Source organism: Zootoca vivipara, chromosome 11, assembly GCF_963506605.1.
Source record: "Zootoca vivipara chromosome 11, rZooViv1.1, whole genome shotgun sequence".
Taxonomy (NCBI): domain Eukaryota; kingdom Metazoa; phylum Chordata; class Lepidosauria; order Squamata; family Lacertidae; genus Zootoca; species Zootoca vivipara.
In genome coordinates, this window is record NC_083286.1 from 3028533 (window position 1) to 3045856 (window position 17324).

General features: G+C 42.4%; 1 protein-coding gene across 1 annotated transcript; it reads left to right on the plus strand.

The window, feature by feature from the left end:
- The first annotated feature begins 1617 nt into the window (after positions 1-1617).
- Positions 1618-16833, plus strand: ANXA1 (annexin A1). The gene is made up of 13 exons (XM_035100037.2): positions 1618-1725; positions 5294-5373; positions 6439-6532; positions 7354-7448; positions 8095-8208; positions 10710-10800; positions 11726-11805; positions 11902-11958; positions 13369-13462; positions 13772-13867; positions 14269-14327; positions 15520-15642; positions 16432-16833. Exons 2-13 carry the CDS (start codon positions 5308-5310, stop codon positions 16489-16491), a joined length of 1029 nt encoding a protein of 342 aa, XP_034955928.2. The 5' UTR covers positions 1618-1725; positions 5294-5307; the 3' UTR covers positions 16492-16833.
- The last annotated feature ends 491 nt before the right edge of the window (positions 16834-17324 follow it).

Consider the following 17324-nt stretch of genomic DNA (forward strand, 5'->3'; position numbering starts at 1 on the left):
TGTGACAATTGCTACGGGAAAGGCAAAACCTGCAGAGCAGGGGAAATTACTTCCCGCCTCTGAGAAAAACAGCAACCATCATCCAACCGTAGTAACGCCCATGGACCTGGAAAGGATAAAATTAGAGGGAGGGCTGGGTGGGCTCTGGGGGGCCGGCTGCTCTTCCAGCATCAGCTCTGGCCCTCTTTCCTACTTTAGGAGTGGTGCTCCAACACCATCCACTCCTCTTGCCCTGCCCCCCAAGCCACCGTGGATAGGTCAAATTTAAATTTTGGGTTTGGCAAGAACCCTAGCAAGCATTGCTGCAACCAAGGGAGTGGAGCAACAGCCAGTGGAGCGGTGTGCCTTCGAGGAGTGGCGGACAAAGACTTTCTGCGGCCCGGGGCAGCACTGCGGGCATGCACCCAGGGGCGGGGCATCGCCCCACGCAGCACGCGTGCACATTGCCACACACAACACATGCGCAGGGAGCATGCGGCACATGTGCCATGCGCGGTGGCTCCACGCATGCATGCTGTGCGGCAGAGCCGGCGGTGGACCTCAGCACCATGCGGGGATGCTGCCGCCCGGGATCCTCCATTCGCAGCTGCAGTGGCTTCATCCCTGTGCGGCACTGGGGGTGTTTGCTGGCGGCTCCACTGTGTAGCAGGGCGCCGGTGGAGGTGGAGAGAGGGCACACCACCCCTATTGCCCCCCTCTTGCTACGCCCCTGCCTTCGAGAGGATGGCAGGGGTGGCGCTAGGCTGCAAACCTTGCCCACTGCTGGACCTGGTGAGCGGTCATTGTTTAAGCAAGTGAGGAAACTGCTTCAAAGGGTGCTTTTGCACAGGGCTTTAATCCTGCTCAGTTGATAAATAAGGATTAAATTCCTGCTGTGCCACCTTGTTCCCTGCCCTCCTGTCCATCAGCTGATGTCTCCGGTAACATCAAACGTATGGATCATTCTTGTTTATGATCTAGAGAGGGGATTATTTAAAGAAAAGTCATTCTAGTCAAAATGTTTCCCCCCTACCCGTTCATCTATCCAGTCTATTCATTCAGGTGTCCAGCATCTCACTTGTTTGCATTTGACTCTATGCCTGTGCTCACAACCCACACTGGCCGCATCTTTTCTAGAGGAAGGGCTGAATGAAGGAAAATCATAATGGGTGGATGCCTTGAGTCAGCCATTCATGTAGCAGCTGGTGGCTGTTTCTGAAGGAAGTTTCAGAAATGTGAACACATTTTCAGAGGAAAGCCGAAGGAATGTGCAGAGATTTTCATGATATTACATACAGTGCAGGTCCACTGCTTTTAACAGTGCAAAAAAGAAACTGACTTTGACATGGCAATCCTAAACAGGTTACCAATTTGAGTTAATGTGTTACTTTTTGAGCTGTTAAGAGTGTCTAATTTGCAGTTTAAATGTTAATACCATTGACTTCAATGTCTCAGGATTCAGCCATCTCAGTTATTCATCTGGCTCCAGTAGTTTCAGGATTAGCTCACGGATCTGTTTCTTCACTGCAGTGGGCAGTTTGTTTCCAAAATGTATGGGCGTGAGTTTTGCCTAGATTCTTAGCCTTCCCCCACCAAGCAACCAATCATCTGAGTTGTAGAAATAAGCATTGGTTGCTAGGTGTGGCTTCCTGCTAGCTTTATAAAAACCACAAGTCGGCAGTCTGATTCTTCCAGTCTGTAGTTTTCCAGAGCAAAAAGAGTCTTTTTGAGTTTTCACATCAAAAGGTATGGCTTCTTCATTCCTTGCTCTTCACTGCTTGTTTGTTGTAGAAATGTGTGACTTGTGGGCTGACATCATGTGCAAATTTACTTTCAGGTATTACTTATTTTCAACCAAATGTGCTTAGGAACAAGGCTGTAGTCTGTTTAAAAAAGTTGTTTTCTTGCTGTATTTTTTTTGGGGGGGGGCGGAATTGTGAAAAAGCAGCAATATTTCTAAAGCTGCCAATGCAGGTTTATTTTTTTTTAGTTTGTCTAAAACTAGCTCTTTTAGGACTGGCTTTTGTGTGGATATGTGTGACCATGGAAAACTGAATTATTTTTAACCACCAAAGAGTGAGTGAGTAAGAGGGGGAAAATGTGACTTCCTTGTATGGAAACTTCTTTTTTAAAAAAAAAACATGCACCCTGTGGTTATGGCGTTGCTTAATTGTTTTAATAACAGCCGAGTTGTCACTTCTTGCAAACATTACCTAGGTATGAAGTTAAAATGTGAGCTCTTCTTCAAGAAAGAAGGCAGGGGTACCAGTAATTAGTCTCCTTCCTTTTTTAAAATTGCAAACTGCTCCTCCTGTGGGTGTATGCATGAGTAAGAGCTACAGAATCTCACCCCTAGTCTGTTCATACTTTCCACAACTGCTTTCAAAAGAGGGTGGGGCTGTTTCTTTCCGCTTGGTAGTTCTTTTGAGTCAAGGGACAAGTTTTTCAAGTTTTTGATGCATTCTGGACATAAGGGGAAATTGCCTATGGGACATGAAATGCCAAAAATAGCTGTGTCCTTGTGAGAGTACTTTGATATCTGGTGTATGCCTACTTTTGATAAAGTTTTTTTTTTTTTTTTGCAATGAGCCCCCCAAAATAGCTTTGGAACTCTTGGTTTTATACATCTAATTAGTTGGATTTGTGTGTTAGCCAATCCTGTATTGAGGGCAGCTGTCTTGTATAAACTGCAAAGCATCCAGAGCAACTTCTAGCCTAGCTGGTGGCATAGTTTCCTAATTGCTAGCACTTCTGATCCATTTTCTAACATTCCTATGGAGCCATGGCTTTTTGACTGATATACCAGCATGTTGAGCTAAATTTCAATCACACCAGTGATTCCTCTATGATTCATTCATGAAAATAGCAGGGAAGACCTATATACTGGTGTTACATTGTCTAGCCCTACATTATTCTCACAATTTTCTGGGTTAATGGGTTTGCAAATAGATTAACATGGAAATGAGTGCTGAGCTTCCACCATATTCCACTAGATTTCCAGAAGTGGCTTTGATGTGTTCTGCAGGGGTGGCAACTTGAATAAAATATTGGGGGTGCCTAGCAAGATGTGACACATGCACACCATTTGAATGGCAATGCTCATTAACTTTTTATATATAATTTTTATTTTCAATTTTCAACAGTTTACAAGTACACACCTTACAAACACATACATCCAATAAAATAATATATATATGACTTCCCTCTCCCACTTTTGTGGTTTCTTTTCTAATTTAAATTAACACTGCATTTTCCACTTTGCTCCATTTTTAAGTTATTCTTCCTTTTCTCTTAATGATAATTTTAACTGCTTGATTTAAGTTAACCCAGCTAATGAACTTTCAGGCCAGAAATTTTCAGATGTTCCCCACTCTTTAAAAATTTGTTTTCCTCTTGGTTTCTTATTACACCCACCCATTTTGCCATTTTGGCATAGTCCATCAATTTAGCCAGCCACTCTTCTTTGTTTGGTACAGGGAAATGCCCATTAACTTTGTGGGGGGGCGGCCCCCTCAAATATTTTATGGGGGGAGGGCAAAAGGTCCTTGGCCCCAAGGAGTTGACTCCTGTGGTCTTGTGGAATATAACATGGAGATTAACACCTAGGGGACTGGGGAAACAGAATAAACTGTCATGTGAAAACCACCATAGAGATGAGATATAAAAGGTTATTGGTGGTACCTTCGTGGGCCCAGGCCCTGAATACACCCTACTTACTTATTACAAACTTTGCATCACTGGAATGCCCTCCAAATAGGCCACTGGTGACAAGCTTTCTAGCTGTCCTATTTTTGGAATTCAATGGGAAATTAGTCTTCCACAAAGTACCAAAATAAATAAAACAAAATAAAAAATCCTTCCAGTAGCACCTTAGAGACCAACTAAGTTTGTCATAGGTATGAACTTTGGTGTGCATGCACACTTCTTCAGATACGTATATGAAGAAGTGTGCATATCTTCAGAAGTGTGCATATCTTCAGATACATATCTGAAGAAGTGTGCATGCACACGAAAGCTCATACCTATGACAAACTTAGTTGGTCTCTAAGGTGCTACTGGGAGGATTTTTTTAGTTGGTCTCTAAGGTGCTACTGGAAGGATTTTTTATTTTGTTTTGACTGCGTCAGACCAACACGGCTACCTACCTGTAACCAAAATAAATAAGTAACACTAAAAGAAGGACTTGGCTGAAATAATATCTGAATGGAGTTGTGATTGAACCAAGAAGGTTAAAAGTATTGAATCTTGATTTCTTAATCTCAAATCTTAGCCCAACTTGGTGGTTTTTAGTAAGTGCTTCTGGGCCTGAGCCTCAGTTCCTCCTCTGTTGCATGAAGCTGAGGATTGTTTTACCACCCTATTACTGCCTCCCTCAAACTCTAGTGATATGGGGGAGTGTAAGGAATAAGAATATACTATGGGTTGTATATGATTAAATCATGCCTGGACTAATTAAACTAACGGTGGTTATAACTAACTTTTGCCCATTAATTTCAATGGGCCTTCTCTGAATATGCCTTGTTTGTGTCCCTATAATGAAGGTCCAGATTGAGGATGGCCTTTGGGCAGCCCACGGGTCTCTTTTGGCGAACCCCTGGTTTCCTTCTGCCTCTCTCACTTCATCTTAGAAGTGGTGTGTGACTCATATGCTATGTTTGGGCTTGGCACTTCCTCTATGGAAGTAGCACTGTCAAGAAGGGATGGGGAGAAATTCAATTCAGTTTGTATTTAAAGGCAATCATACAAAATTCAGTGAACTATAGCCATCCTTCCAAATCTGCATGACTCTGAATTTTGCAATGTAGTTCTTAGCCGTGTGATGTGTACAAATTTGCATATACTGGAGTAAACTGTGCATATAAATGTATATATTAGTAAAAATAAAATACAAAATATGCAGAAAATTGCTTTGCAAAAATGTGTATATTGGGCAAAAAATGTAACATTAGGAGAAATTCTCATCCAAATGCTGATGAATTTTCCAAACTGATATGGAAATGTGGAGAACTGAACTTAAGATTGGAAAAATGAGAAACTGAGAGAAACAGAATTTGACCCCTCCACCTGTCCCTTTTGTGCCAAGACTAAAATCAGCATGTGAGAAGCATATGTGATCTTTTTGGCCTAGTCGCCCTCCTCCCAGTATAGAATGAGAATGTCATAGTCTCATTTGCTTCAGAGGGCTGTTGGGAAACATTAATCTCTTTTCATTGCTTTCAGAAAGCCCTGACAATATAGATGATTATTAACCTTAGAAAACATGAAAAGAGACTGCTGTAACATTTCATTATAATCCTTGCTTTCCCCCTTGCAGAACCTTGAAACATCATGGCTTTTGTGCAAGAGTTTCTGAAACAGGCCTGGTTTATTGAAAATGATGAACCACAATACGTGGTAAGAATTTTTTCAAATAATTGTGCATAAAAAAGAAAAGTAGAAGACAGAGTTACCTCACATGGGGTCTGCAACAAAATGTTCAGGATTCCTGCCAGCCATCTGTACCATTTCCCAGAATGCATTACCCCCCCCCACTCCCACTGCAAGCATCAGGCAGCCGTTGGTCTATACCCACTAAACAATGCTCAGTCTTCATTGGGGTGTTTTTCCTTAAATATATTTTATACTTTTGCAAACCTTGGTGTTTCCCTAAGTTTGCAAATACCTCCCTCTTTGTGTGGATGGTGCCTTTTGGCCTATGGAAGGATTTCCTTTCATAGTCAGAGAATGAATTCGTATTAGGATGTCAACACAAATAGATTTCAGAACATGGGTGGGGCATGTCAAAGTGTCTTCCTTATAAGAGCCTCAGTGTTATTAACAAACACTATTGCTGCTTAAGCAAGAGCCCCTTTCAGGCGCTGTCCATCACTTGTTAACCACACCCCCTTTGTCATGTCCCTTTTTGCCTGTCTTTGCCACCTTCTATGCATGGGAAAAGAGAAGACATCTGAAGGGAAAGGGTTGTTCTATGCATGTAGGTTCTTTGTACATGATCATGCTTCTATAATATACAGGGAGCCTTCAGTTGTAGACCAGGGTCTAAGTTTCAGGTCACTTTCCCCAGGCCATTTTTGAGCTTTTTTAAAATGGAAAATTATCAACAGGGGCTGCCATACGTCTGGATTTTCCCAGACATTTCACCGATTTCCGCCCAGACACTGCTAGAGACAGCAGCATTCAGTATATGTCCAGACATATGGCAACCCTAGTTAATATGGAATTAATGCTATCCTTGGTACTCAATATTGTCTCTTAGATCCAAGCCTTAATTCTCATTGAAAATGTAGGGGCAATATGCCAATGGAATAACTGTAACATGCTATATATATATTTCATTTTGCATCTTTTGATAATTTACACTTTAATTACCTGGTTCTAAATGCAATTCATCCTGAACCTTAGAGGATAGAAAATTAAAGCAAATGGAAGTTTCTCATTCAATCCCTTTAATTCATTTAGAAAAATACTAAAAGTGGCTCTGCAGTTCATGCTTATCCTAGCTTCGATCCATCTTCTGATGCTACTGCCCTGGATAAAGCCATAACAGCTAAAGGTAAGACAGGTCTATTCAACCTCATCATGCATGTGGAAGCATTTTGAAACTGTCCTCCATTGACATGTCCCTAATATAGAGAGGACTACTATTTTGAAGACCAGATTAGATCACCAGTCCTTTTTCCAAGGTTGTCAATGGAAACTGATTTTTCATCCAGTTTGTTACCCCAGTCTTCTAAGTTGTTCTGGTATGTCCACCATGGTTCATGGGATTCAAAGATCCTCCTTTATTTGACTGGTGTGTGTGAGGTTTTTCCTACAGACTTTAGCCTCTGACTGGATAGTCTCAAGTTCCAAAGTTTGGTCCAAACTAGAAATCTTAATTGTGTGAAAATTAGGGCTGAGTTGACTTCTTTCCTACAGTTAAAACCCCCAAAATCTTCCTAATCCCAATCTGAGTTGTTGGAGAATTTCAGTCTTCACCTGGAGAATATTCAGCAAAATGGCCTACCCAATTTCAGCAAAAGTGTGCATTAAGTTTAAATAAAAAAATCTGTCATTCTTTTCTCCTGGCGGCTGTTTCTTCCTCTTTTGCATGACGCCACCCAACGAAGTGTTGTGAAGGGGTTGATTTCACAGCTCTGCATAGGACATCAGATATAGCAGCATGATTATAACATGGAGGGCTAAACATAAATGAATGGCTTAAGAATGAGTAGTGAAAACCCATCTTTTCAGCACCGCTGAAAATGTTCATGAAAAAAGTGACATGGGCCAGTTATGGCTGAAGCTTTATTTGTTTCTCAGTATTATAATTAGGAAAAATGATCTGCACACAGTGATACAACTGCTGACAAACACTTCTTCTTTGCATTTCAGGAGTTGATGAAGCAACCATCATTGATGTTTTGACCAAGCGAAACAATGCCCAACGCCAGCAGATCAAAGCGGCCTACCAGCAGTTAAAGGGGAAGGTACAGCTGCTAATAAAGAACTATCTTGTATATACATGGTTGCATTTTGCAGAACATGGTGCATCATTTTAGAAAAAGGAAGCGACATTTTAAAATCCTCATGATTTTTGGTAGTTAAAATATAGGTTTGAAAAGGTGGACATCAATGTGTCCCAGTTTTGGCATGGGGGAGGGATATTGTCCCATCCCCTCCGGCACCATGGTCCTGATTTGAACAGAGGGCCTTTCCTTGGCTTCTTTAAATTGTTTTTTAAAAAAAATAAAAATAAAAATATGACAAGCATACTGCCATGCCACATTTTACCATAAATGAATCAGGAACAACTGAAGGCAGATTCCATCAGTACCTGTGAGAATGGGGATAGAGAGGAAGCTATGGCCAACTTCAAGTGAAAAAAGGCTTTTCCTGAATGTGTGAGGTTTTTGTACATGGCAACGAGCCTGTTTAAGATGGCATTACTAGTTTAATAGACACAAGTATGTATATGGAGTGTTTGAAGCTTAAACAATATTCTTCCTGGCAGAGAGGGAATTGTTCTCAAAGAGGGGAAGTAGATTAGATTGGCCTTGTCAAAGTGATATTTATTTTATAATCCAAATAACCCGTTAAATGGGTAGTTTACACTTACGTTGCTTTTGGTTCCAGCCCCTGGAAGATGCTTTGAAAAAAGCACTTAAAAGCCCCTTAGAAGATGTTGTCCTGGGTATGCTGAAGACTCCAGCCCAGTTTGATGCTGATGAGCTCCGGTACTCCATGAAGGTATGTCTCTCTGCTGACTGGGATAAGCTGGGTGTTGTACCCAAGCAAGATCTGGTCTTCGGCATTATTGAGTCAAAAACAAATCTAATAAATGTGTATAACCTCAAGATGGCATGATTAGTGTGAGAGTGGAGCAGGGCTAAGAAGTTCATTGGCTCCAGCTCATGTACAGGTCAGTTACAGGTAGATTGTGGCTGGCCATTTCTTCTTTCTGGTCACTGTGGGTGTTGCCCAACCCTTCACCATGAGATTCCAGGGTGATTTACAATAGTTTATAAATACAATATTAAAATGAGTTAGAACAAATTACAGTCAAGAGAACAGGATGGGTCCTTTATATACCTTTTACCTTTACCTTATATAAAGTGCTTTTTTCTGGGGGGACGCAGGGGCAGTGGCGAAGCTGCATGCTCCGCTACCATGGGCAGAGAGCAGGCGGGGGCATGGCTGGCACCCAGGGAGCACGGCACACATCCTGGGGGCGTGGTACGCCGCCTGCAAGGGCGTGGCATGCATTCTGGGGGTGTGGTGCATGGGGAGTGCACGGCGTGTGTCCAGGGGGCTGCCGCGATGGCACCCTACTGGAATAGTGGTGCTGGGGGCGATCCGCTCCCTCTGCACTCCTGTTCCTCCACCAGTGCTCAGGGGTATGCATACCCCTAAACATTTTGTGAGTGTAAGTTTGGCCTCATTGAGGGGCAGTATTTCAATATGAGTAGGAAAATGAGAGTACCGCTAAACATTTTTTCAAGAAAAAAAAGCACTGTTATATATATATATATATATATATACTCATAGCTTGCTTACTGAACGCATTGGAACTCGTATGTTTCGGCTCTCAAACATCAAAAACCAGAAATGAGTGTTCCAGTTTTTGAATGATTTTCAGAAGCTGAACATTCAGTGTGGCTTCCGATTGGCTGCAGGACACTCCTGCAGCCAATCGGAAGCTGTGCCTTGGTCTTTGAATGGTTCCAGGAGTCAAACGGACTCCCGGAATGCATTCTGTTTGAGAACCAAGGTACGCCTGTATGCCTATACCTATACCTATACAGTGGTACCTTGGTTTACAACCATAATCCGTTCCGGAGGTCCATCTGTAAACCGAAACAGGTTGTAACCCAAGGAGCGCTTTCGCCAATGGGGCCTCCAAAAAATTGTTGTTCGTAGTCCAAAAAACAAAAAAGGGTTGTAATCCAAAAAAAGGTTGCAAACTGGGACACGCACTTCCAGGTTTCTTATCTCATTATATATGATAAAGCTATTTTTAGCCATCTCACTCCTTGCTTTTTCCTGTAAGACCAATTGCAGTCATTAACAGTTGTCAACAGGTTTACCACATCTATCAGCCAATCACCCATTCCCACCGTCCTTCTGAGTAATACCCCTCCCCACCCTCTCACTATATATAAGGGCAGGCATCCCCAAACTCGGCCCTCCAGATGTTTTGGGACTACAGTTCCCATCATACTTGACCCTGGGTCCTCTTGGCTAGGGATGATGGGAGTTGTAGTCCCAAAACATCTGGAGGGCCAAGTTTGGGGATGCCTGTATAAGGGTCTGGTGACTTCTGTTTCAGTGTATCTGAAGAAGTGTGCATGCACACGAAAGCTCATACCTATGACAAACTTAGTTGGTCTCTAAGGTGCTACTGGAAGGAATATTTCTATTTTATTTTTATTTGACTTCTGGGTTTGACGTGTTTGTCATCCAAAACATATGCAAACCAAGACATATGCAAGCCAAGGTACCACTGTACATATATATGTGTATCTCCAGTGCCAAAATTCAGGCTATGGAAACTACGGAATGAAGGAGCCAGACTGATGTCTGGGGTGGTGGATTTAATAGCTTAGAGTCTACCACAGAGAATGTTCTATTTTGGGCCAGCCCCACAAACTTCGGAAAGCAGTGGAACTACCAAGAGGGCCCCTCTCTGCTGACCCTACTGCCTGAGAGGGATTGTAGGAAAGGCAGCAGTCTTTCAGATATTATATTTTAGGTCCAGGGACTTTGGGTCCCCAGATGACATTGAACTCAAATCTCCATCATCCCTGACCATTGGCTAAGCTGGCTGGGGATCATGGGAGATGTGGCCCAACGACATATGGGCACCCAAGGTTGAAGATAAACTCTTATTTTGTGAATTCATGACATGGCTGTGATTTTGACTGGATATACTACCTGTTCCTTTATTGTTCTGGGTCCTTTATGTACTTTTTAGATTAAAGTCATTTTAGGTAAAGGTAAAGGGACCCCTGACCATTAGGTCCAGTCATGACCGACTCTGGGGTTGCGCGCTCATCTCGCATTATTGGCCGAGGGAGCCGGCGTATAGCTTCCAGGTCATGTGGCCAGCATGACAAAGCTGCTTCTGGAGAACCAGAGCAGCACATGGAAACGCCGTTTACCTACCCGCTGTAGCGGTTCCTATTTATCTACTTGCACTTTGACATGCTTTCGAACTGAGGAATACATATTATTGACTTACTGCCATACAGGGTCTTGGAACTGATGAAGATATTTTATGCGAGCTTCTGGCATCAAGGAACAACAGAGAAATCAAGGAAGCCAGCAGAGCATATCAGGAAGGTAATTTAGTGTTTGGGTTCATTTGTCTGTTTAAACTCAATATAACATGTGGTGCAAGGGGGAGAATAGAATGCTCTGAGCTGATTTCTTTGTTAATGTATCTTAAGATAGAAAAATCAACTTCTTGCATTTTGTTCAGCATATAGAACTGAGAGCAATGCCTATATCCGGCCTTGTGCCATTCTTGGAACATAGACAGCAATCTTACAATCCAGTGTTTCATCCACTGTGATTATGGCTTGTAGGGAACCAGACTATACGCTGAACTCTCCTCTCCCCACTCAACCCTTCAGTTTTAAACTGTGAGGCAAAGCCGTTGAACAGCTACTAAGCTGCAAATGTTCGTTTACATGGATAACATTTCACTAACTCTATAAAAATGTGTGAAAATTATGACACATCAACAAGAAAATAATGTCCAGGTATGCATCTGCTTCTGCAATTGGTGACTGGGACTCTTCACATGCCATTTGCAGGTCCTCTTTGCAAAAAGACTAAAATAAGAACACATTGATTCTATGCAGTAGCAGCTCATGTGGTGGAGGGGAGCTGTGAGGTTGCCCTCCTGACTTACTGGCGCAGCGATGAGGTTAAGGCTACACAGGTGTTGCGCTCGTGGGAGTTTTGAATTGGCTCAGTCAAAAATGACCTCACTGCCATCCCATCCCAGCCTTTTCTGGTACGTTTAGCAGTGCCAGGGATGGGGGCTCCTAGGCTCTGCTCCACCACTGGACAAAGTGAGACGTGTATCTGTTCTAAGCAAGCATGCATAGGATTGTGCTATAGGATTTCCAATGGAAATCTGTCATTGGTTGTAAAACGTCAATCAAGAAACTATGGTATGGGAGAGTTATCTCACCACAATGAATATTTTGTTGTTAAAAAAGCAGATTTCAAAGGTTTAATTGGTTTGTACTTTTTGTAGCTTTTAAGAGGGATCTTACCAAAGACATTGTCTCAGATACATCTGGATCTTTCCAAAAGGCTTTGGTTGCCCTAGCAAAGGTATGCACAATTTTTGAGAAGTTAATGTTTGTTTGCTAGTAGTAAACCAGGATTATAGTTTGCAAAGTGGTAATAGGTGAACTCAATCTTTTGCAGGGTGACCGTGATGAAAATCCTCATGTGAACGAAGAGCTAGCAGATAATGATGCACGGGTAAGAACAGGCTTGTGTATATTCTGAATGTACTCCACTCCATGCCCACAAAAGCACAAGCTTTTCCCTCTTGCCAAGGACTAATAAGAACACCAGATCTATTTCATATCACCAGAGCTCTATCCAGCCACTCCCCTCAAAGCCCCAAATAATTTATTACTTTTTCATTAATAAAATCTCAGGACTCACAAAGAGATGGTTCTAACGTAGGGTTGACATATTTCAAAAGGTGAAAATCTGGACACAAAAGTTGAATTTTTTAGTTTTGCAAGATCTCAAAAAAAAAAAAAAGTTTTTGCGCTATTCTTAAGGGAGTTCACCAAAATCTATACTTCCAACATGGGTTGCCCTATGCCTGGATTTTCCTGGACATTAAAGCAATTTCTACCCAGACACTGTTTCTGACAGCTGATTCCTGGCAATGTCCAGGAAATTCTGGACATATGGCAACCCTAGAATGTAATGGAAAGAACTAGTTTCCACCTTACCCCACCCCCCACTGCTGCCCATTAAATAGCCCTCTCCCAATTCCTGGAGGAAAGGCAGGACTGGGCCTGACTGAGGCACATGCCTCCGGTGATCTGATGTGAGACAGGCCTGGGTCTCTTCCCTTCTGTGTAGCCTTTGTGTCCCAGGAGTTCATTCACGGAGGGGTGGGGAGCAGATGGTTCTAAGCCACATGCCATAAGTTTCTACCTGGGCACAGCATGGTTTGGCTTAGCATTATGTGCAAACAAGGTATATGTGTGTCAGAGAGAGAGAGAGAGAGAGAAAGAGATGCGAGTGAGGAAATGGTCAGGAAGGGAATAAGCAACTCCTTCCATTCCACCAGCTCTCAGCCATAGTATATATGTGATTCTGTGGTTCACCTAACTGCAGGAATCCTAAGGTAGTGTCAGTTTACAGAATGGACAGAAAATCATTTGACCTCCAGGTTGAATTCTGCTGTGCAGTTGTTTGCTTTTGACTAAATCAGATTATACACAATATTCTGGACTCCCACACTAAAAGGTAAAGGTAAAGGGGCCCCTGACCATCAGGTCCAGTCGTGTCCGACTCTGGGGTTGCGGCGCTCATCTTGCTCTATAGGCTGAGGGAGCCGGCGTTTGTCCGCAGACAGCTTCCGAGTCATGTGGCCAGCATGACAAAGCTGCTTCTGGCGAACCAGAGCAGCGCATGGAAACGCCGTTTACCTTCCCGCCGGAGCGGTCCCTATTTATCTACTTGCACTTTGATGTGCTTTCGAACTGCTAGGTTGGCAGGAGCTGGGACCGAGCAACAGGAGCTCACCCCGTTGCAGGGATTCGAACCGCCAACCTTCTGATCAGCAAGCCCTAGACTCTGTGGTTTAACCCACAGCGCCACCTGGGTCCCTACTCCCACACTACATTATCTAATTTATTCCAACAGGCCCTGTATGAGGCTGGAGAAAGAAGAAAGGGGACCGATATAGATGCTTTCATTAATATCCTCACTACAAGAAGTATGCCACATCTCCGAAGAGGTAGGTAGAAAGCAATTTAACCCTGTACTACAGTCAAGAATTGCTTCAGCCACTTTGGTGTTCTGCGAGGACAAAGCATAACAGCAAAGTGCAAAATAGTGACCACTTAAGGATAAACAGAGGAGCCCCCGCAGCTTTGTTAATAAGTCTGCATTTCCACCTACAGTTGGCTGCTTCTAAGGTAACAAAGGCTGTTTTGAAAGAGTAACATGGGACATTGCACTGTCAGCATTTCGCAGAACTTGCATGAAAATTGCATATCTCACGGCAAGCACAGCCATAAATTTTCCCTTCTACCCTGGTTTTCAGTTTTCCAGAAATACACCAAGTACAGCAAGCATGACATGAACAAGGCATTGGACCTGGAGCTGAAGGGAGACATTGAGAATTGCCTGACAGCAATCGGTATGCGACCCTGTTCCATAGTTAAAACTCTGTTTCTTAGTTCTGTCCCCCCCCCTTTATATAAAAAGTATTATTAGTGTGATCCTGTCTACTCAGAAGTAAGTCCCACTGAGTTCAGCCTGACCATATATAGTGATTTGTGAAATTCACATTACTTGCGATAAATAATTTCATGGAGGATGCAGTGGGTGAAGGTGCGGAGATATTGATTGATTGATTGCATTTATGTATCACCTTTCTGTTAAGGCACCCAATGATTGCAATTTGTGTTTAATTAACTCCCAATGGTGACTAAAGCCCATTGAGTTTGAAGTCTTCAGAATCTGTATCTGTTCTTTCCCTCATATCTTGTTTCTGTTATTTTGCTGTCATAAATAATCACAGTTCTGTTTGATTTCCAGTGAAATGTGCCTCAAGCAAGCCAGCTTTCTTTGCGGAAAAGCTCCACTTGGCAATGAAGGTAAAATATACTTTAGTGGCAGAACTCTTGTTCTAAAGGGGTAGGCTAAAATCAGAGTCCTTGGGCAAGGAAGCCAAGGTCTGGCCCTCTTTATGATGAAGGGGGTAATTTAATCAGTGGAGCATTCCCAATAGGACCAGCCTAATACAGTGGTACCTCTACTTACGAATTTAATGCATTCCGAACACACATTTGTAAGTCGAAAAAATTGTAAGTCGAATCCCATAGGAATGCATTGGGAGAAAAAAATCGTAAGTCGAAGCAACCCTATCTAAAAATTCGTAAGTAGAAAAAATCCTATCTAAACCGCATCCAAGATGGCGGACGGAGCTCCATTCGTAAGTAGAGGTACCACTGTATAATATAATATAATATAATATAATATAATATAATATAATAATATAATAATATAATATAATATAATATAATATAATATAATATAATATAATATAATAATACAATACTTAGGCAAGTAATGTGAAATATAGACATTTTTGATGTATCCATGCACCCTGAGAATATTGATCAAAATAGTCCCTCTCCCAGCTTCTGACATGTGAATCAAGTTGACAATGTCTGGAACAGCTGTGGCTCCAGTCCTAGTTGAGCTGAAATTTATCAAAGAGAACGAGAAATTATTGGTGATCCTGGGCCTGTTGTGGAATTTCAGAGAACACTTGGTAAATCCCTCCCACCCCAATGTTAGCGCTAGCATGTGGGGAGCTCTGAAATGGGGCTTTTGGGGACGTGGGTGGGGTGCCAGTAGTTTATTCAAAGGATATGGCCAAAGGACATTATTCACTGCAGAGAAGCAAAGGATCTTGCACCTTCACTTTAGAAACTGATGTTACAATGTGTTCATAACACAATTTTGAAAAACAAATATGCAGGGATATTAGTTTGCCTGCAGTGAATGCCCATGAAATATCCTTTATCCTTTTAAGAGCTGCGGTGGTAGAACCAGGAAAGTCTGGAGAGCAGTGCAAAGCCAACTACAATCAAAATGCCTATATTGAAGTTTTATTTAATTATATTTATATTCCTCTTTTCAGCCTGTCATGGAACACTGGGAGGCAAACATGTGACCCATCCAGGCACTGACCAACCACTTGCTTAGCCTTAGGATGGCCTCATCTGCCATTAGACTGTATAGTCGCAATATAGTGAATTTACTTCCATTTGTTTTTAACAGGGTTCTGGAACACGCCAGAGAACTCTGAATAGGATCATGGTGTCACGCTCTGAGGTCGACATGAATGAGATCAAAGGATTTTACAAGTCAATGTATGGCAAATCCCTCTGCCAGGCCATCTTGGTATGTAACTTTTAAAAAGTGCAGTCAACTTAAATTGCACTAAACTTGATTGGGTGGCTAAAGAGTTAGGTCTGGAGCTCTGACAGGTTGGCTTGCAAATGTAGGTCCTGACTTGTTTTTGTATATATATATATATATATTTATCTATTCCTGTTGACAGAAACCACTTTTGGGGCTTCCAAACAATTATGTAGCACCAAGGCTGCAATCTAGGCACGTTTATCTAGAAGTTCCATTGAACTCAGTGGGACTTGCACACAGGGTTTTGCTGTAAGACTCCCTTCAATGTCACACAACTGCATCTTGTAGGTCTGCATTGCATTCTGAGTAGCCCTGTTTAAGAAACCTAGCAGTCCTTCCTTCTTAGCTGCTACTGGCTGGGCTACAATAGGATTTTCACAGCTTGAGTACTGTCTCTCAACACAGCTCCAGAATCCTGCCCCCCCCCCGCAGACTTGAGAGAATACTCCATTGCTTTCAGTGGAGCAGCATTAGCAATAATGCATGTTCAGTGTCATGGACTCTGGGATGAGCCAGGACACATTGAAGTCAGCTCTCCATCAGCACCCCTGCTTTCCTCCATGAGTTGAAGAGGGGCCACTTGTAGCAGGGCCCTTCCTCCTCATGATGTTCTGGATCTAAAACATCACATGAAGAGGTCAGAGGAAAAAGGTATTGTGTGAGTATGGCAGGAAAGGTCGTCCTATTACTGTACTTCATTATGTCTAGTAGTAGTAGACTGTTTTCTTGGTCATATAACATGATTCTTCTTTGTTCTTCCACATGTAGGATGAAACAAAGGGTGATTATGAAAGTATTCTGGTAGCTTTGTGTGGTGGTGACAACTGAGCTCCATATCTTTTGGATACCCTCCAGCCTCTGCCTTGAAGATGTCATTCCTTTTAAACTCCATCTGTTAAATATATGTGTATGTAATGAAGGCACTTAAACAGAGTAATAACAAAGTTAGACTATTGTTCAGTCTTGATACCTTGAAAAACTGTCGCCTGAAAAAATACTTTTTTTGTTGCTCTTAACTTCTGAGGCATTATCTTCTTTTGTAATATTTATCCTAAGCCAAAGAACAGCTATGTTTGCTTTTACATACCTAGTCAATGTAAAAGGTAAAGGATGGGCCTGAACAGGCCTAAGTAACATTCCAAATAAAATTAACCTGTGATGTACATTGTCGGGCTTTGATCTCTTGTGTTTTCTTTATGCATCCTTCTAGCATTTAGTCGAAGGGAAGAGGGCTCCACATAATGGCTGTTGAGTGGAGCTGTGACACTGGCCCTGCCGCCGGGACATCCATCTGTTGGTGCAGGTGCTGGCAAGAGGCTTAAGCCTTGGGCTTTTACTAAGCAAAAACTCCCAAGCCAGGAATGGAACCATCAGCGTTGCCCCATTGCAACAGTCACTGAGTGCAGCCCATTCATACAGTGAACACACAATGGGCAGGGGGCTTACAATTTATCATATTAATGCTAGGATGAAGCTTTTACAATTCTCATTTCACATACGCACACATACACCCACAAATGCATCCCTTATCCCAGCTTAGCTGTTCCACTCGAGTTATATCCTCTTCTTCCAAGCCAAATTGCTATATTTCATCAACAAATACAGAAAGTAGTATTTTGGCTTGAGCAATGGATGTTAAGGGTAGTCCAGTAACCCATGCC